Source organism: Rhinopithecus bieti, unplaced genomic scaffold, assembly GCF_001698545.2.
Source record: "Rhinopithecus bieti isolate Rb0 unplaced genomic scaffold, ASM169854v2 scaffold_26199, whole genome shotgun sequence".
NCBI classification, from domain to species: Eukaryota; Metazoa; Chordata; class Mammalia; order Primates; family Cercopithecidae; genus Rhinopithecus; species Rhinopithecus bieti.
Genome location: NW_016811775.1, coordinates 707,611 through 711,102, shown reverse-complemented (window position 1 = coordinate 711,102; position 3,492 = coordinate 707,611). Strand labels below are relative to the sequence as shown.

The 3,492-nt window shown below is 47.9% G+C and overlaps 1 protein-coding gene across 1 annotated transcript in view; it reads left to right on the top strand.

The window, feature by feature from the left end:
- MAST1 (microtubule associated serine/threonine kinase 1) overlaps positions 1-3,492 on the top strand; it is a 41,118-nt gene that overhangs the window by 23,944 nt on the left and 13,682 nt on the right. The window contains 2 exon segments of the mRNA XM_017895072.1: positions 1,418-1,497; positions 1,587-1,795. Of these exon segments, the coding sequence (XP_017750561.1) occupies positions 1,418-1,497; positions 1,587-1,795 (289 nt within the window).

Sequence of the window (3,492 nt, the reverse complement as noted above, 5' to 3'; positions counted from 1 at the left end):
TCGCCAGGATGGTCTCCATCTCCTGACCTTGTGATCCGCCCGTCTCGGCCTCCCAAAGTGCTGGGATTACAGGCTTGAGCCACCGCGCCCGGCCACATTGTTTAATTTCTATGTATTTATACAGTTTTGAAAGGTTTTCTTGTTGTTGATTTGGTTTTTTTTTTTTTTTTTTTTTTTGAGATGGAATTTTGCTCTTGTTGCCCAGGCTGGAGTGCAATGCCGCGATCTCAGCTCACCACAACCTCAGCCTCCTTGGTTCAAGCAATTCTCCTGCTTCAGCTTCCTGAGTAGCTGGGATTATAGGCACGCACCACCATGCCCAGCTGATTATATATTTTTAGTGTAAACGGGGTTTCTCTATGTTGGCCAGGTTTGTCTCAAGCTCCTGACCTCAGGTGATCCACCCACCTTGGCCTCCCAAAGTGCTGGGATTACAAGCGTGAGCCACCACGCCCAGCTAAGATTCCTTTTTTATTTTTTATTTTTTTCTCTTTTGAGACGGACTCTTGTTCTGTCGCCCAGGCAGAAGTGCAGTGGTGTGATCTCTGTTCACTGCAAGCTCTGCCTCCCAGGTTCACACCATTCTCCTGCCTCAGCCTCCCGAGTAGCTGGGATTACAGGCACGTGCCACCACACCCACCTGATTTTTAAAATTTTCAGTAGAGACGGGGTTTCACCATGTTAGCCAGGATGGTCTCGATCTCCTGACATCGTGATCCACCTGCCTCGGCCTCCCAAAGTGCTGGGATTACAGGCATGAGCCACTGCACCCAGCCTGAATCTTTTAATATGTTTAAGAGCTATAACTGGCTGGGTATAGTGGCTCATGCCTGTAGTCCCTACTCTTTGGGAGGCCAAGGCAGGCAGATTGCTTCAGTCCAGGAGTTCAAGAGCAGCCTGGGCAAGATGGCAAAACCAAATTACTAAAATTAGCCTGGCGTGGTGGCATGTGCCTGTTGTCCCAGCTACCTGGGAGGCTGAGGCAGGAGAATCACTTGAGCCCTAGAGGTGGAGGCTGCAGTGAGCACCACTACACTCCAGCCTGAACATCAGAGTGAGAACCTATCTCAAAAAAAAAAAAGCTCTAACTGTAATTTGTAATTGATTTACCTCACCTACTTTTTTTCTCTTCCGTTGTTAGGCTTTTGTTATTGATTTTTGGAAACTCTTTATATATTTATATATTAGGGTGACTATTTTGTAGGTTTCCTGCTGTCTTTTCTAAAGGAAGAAAATGAGAATATGTCTTCAGCATTAGTCTTGGGTTCAATTCCTGACTTTCTCTTTCATTATGGCACTTGGATGACGGGCTCTCTCGTCCTTTCTGTGCCTCAGTTTCCTCATGTGTAAAATGAAATTAAAAGCATCCTACTGTCATGATGATGATGGAGGTGTGGTCTTCATCTTTTCCCTGAAGGGCCGCAGCAGCAAAGCCAAGAAACCTCCCGGGGAGAATGACTTTGATACCATTAAGCTCATAAGCAACGGTGCCTATGGGTGAGCCACCCGGGGCTCTGGCGGGGGGAGGGTGGCGGAGGCCGGGTGTCTCGGAGGTGACGGCCGGTCCTCGCTCTCTCCCCCTGCAGGGCTGTTTACCTGGTGCGGCACCGTGACACACGGCAGCGCTTTGCCATGAAAAAGATCAACAAGCAGAACTTGATCCTCCGCAACCAGATCCAGCAGGCCTTCGTGGAGCGTGACATCCTCACCTTCGCCGAGAACCCGTTTGTGGTTGGCATGTTCTGCTCCTTCGAGACTCGGCGCCACCTCTGCATGGTCATGGAATATGTGGAAGGTGTGGCTGCCTGTGGGGCCGCAGGGAAGATGGGCCATGCTCACTGGTCAGGGCTGCGGGGTGGCCTGCCTGAGCCACATTCACCATATTGATTAGTTGGCCTGTATGTTTATCCATCTATTTATTTCTCCAGTCGTTGATTTGTCCATCCATTCTCCCTATATATTTATTCAGTCATCTATTGGTTTGTTTTTCGTGTCATTCAATATAGATACATTCAGTCTGACCCATTACCCTTCCATCTATCCTTCTATCTACTGATTTGCTAATCTATCTGTTTTTCCATCCATGCATCCATGAACCTGTTTATTTTTATTTATTTATTCATTCATTCATTTATTTATTTTTTGAGACGGAGTCTTGCTCTGTCACCCAGGCTTCGGTGCAGTGGTGCAATCTTGGTTCACTGCAACCTCCACCTCCCGGGCTCAAGCAATTCTTATGCCTCAGCCTCCCGAGTAGCTGGGATTACAGGCCTGTGCCACCATACATGGCTAATTTTTCTATTTCTAGCAGAGACAAGGTTTTGCCATGTTGGCCAGGCTGGTCTTCAACTCCTGACCTTCAGTAATCTGCCTGCCTGGGCCTCCCAGAGTGCTGAGATTACAGGCACGAGCCACTGTGCTAGGCCTTTTATTTATTTATTTATTTATTTATTTATTTTTGAGATGGAGTCTTGCTCTGTAGCCCAGGCTGGAGTGCAGTGGCGCAATTTCAGCTCACTGCAAGCTCCGCCTCCCTGGTTCACGCCATTTTCCTGCCTCAGCCTCCCGAGTAGCTGAGACTACAGGCGCCCTGCCACCACACCTGGCTAATTTTTTGTATTTTTAGTAGAGACGGGGTTTCACCGTGTTAGCCAGGATGATCTCAATCTCCTGACCTCATGATCCGCCCACCTCGGCTTCCCAAAGTGCTGGGATTGCAGGCATGAGCCACCACGCCCGGCCCTATTTATTTGTTTTTGAGACAAGATCTCACTCTGTTGCCCAGGCTGAATGTAGTGATGCTATCACAGCTCATTGCAGCCTCAAATGCCTGGGCTCAAGCAATCCTCCCACCTCAGCCTCCCAAATACCTGGGATTATAGGTGCAGACCACCACACTCGGCTAATTCTGGGGAGGCCAAGGCAGGCAGATCACGAGGTCAGGAGTTTGAGACCAGCCTGGCCAACATGGTGAAACCCTGACTCTACTAAAAATACAAAAATTAGCCAGATGGCACAGTCCTATAATCCCAGCTACTCGGTGGTTGAAGTGGGAGGGTTGTTTAAACATGGGAGGCAGAGGTTGCAGTGAGCCAAGATCGTGCCACTGCACTCTAGGCTAGGCTGAGATCGTGCCATTGCACTCCAGCCCTGGCAACTGAGCAAGACCCTGTCCCTTAAAAAAAAAAAAAAGTTTTTTTGGGTTTTTGTTTCTTTTGTTTGTTTTGTTTTTTATGCAGTCTCCCTGTATTGCCCAAGTTGGTCTCCAAGTCCTGGGCTTAGGCAACTGTCCTGCCTCAGCCTCCCAAAGTCCTGGGATTACAGGCACGAGTCACCGAACCCATCCCATATACCTGTTTATTAATCTACCTTTCTATCCATCCCTCAATTTGTCTATGTGGTTGTCCATCTGTTTATCCATCCATATGTCTGTTTACCATTACACACTTATTTTTCTTGTTTCTTGTTTTTTTTTTTTTTTTTTTTTTTTTT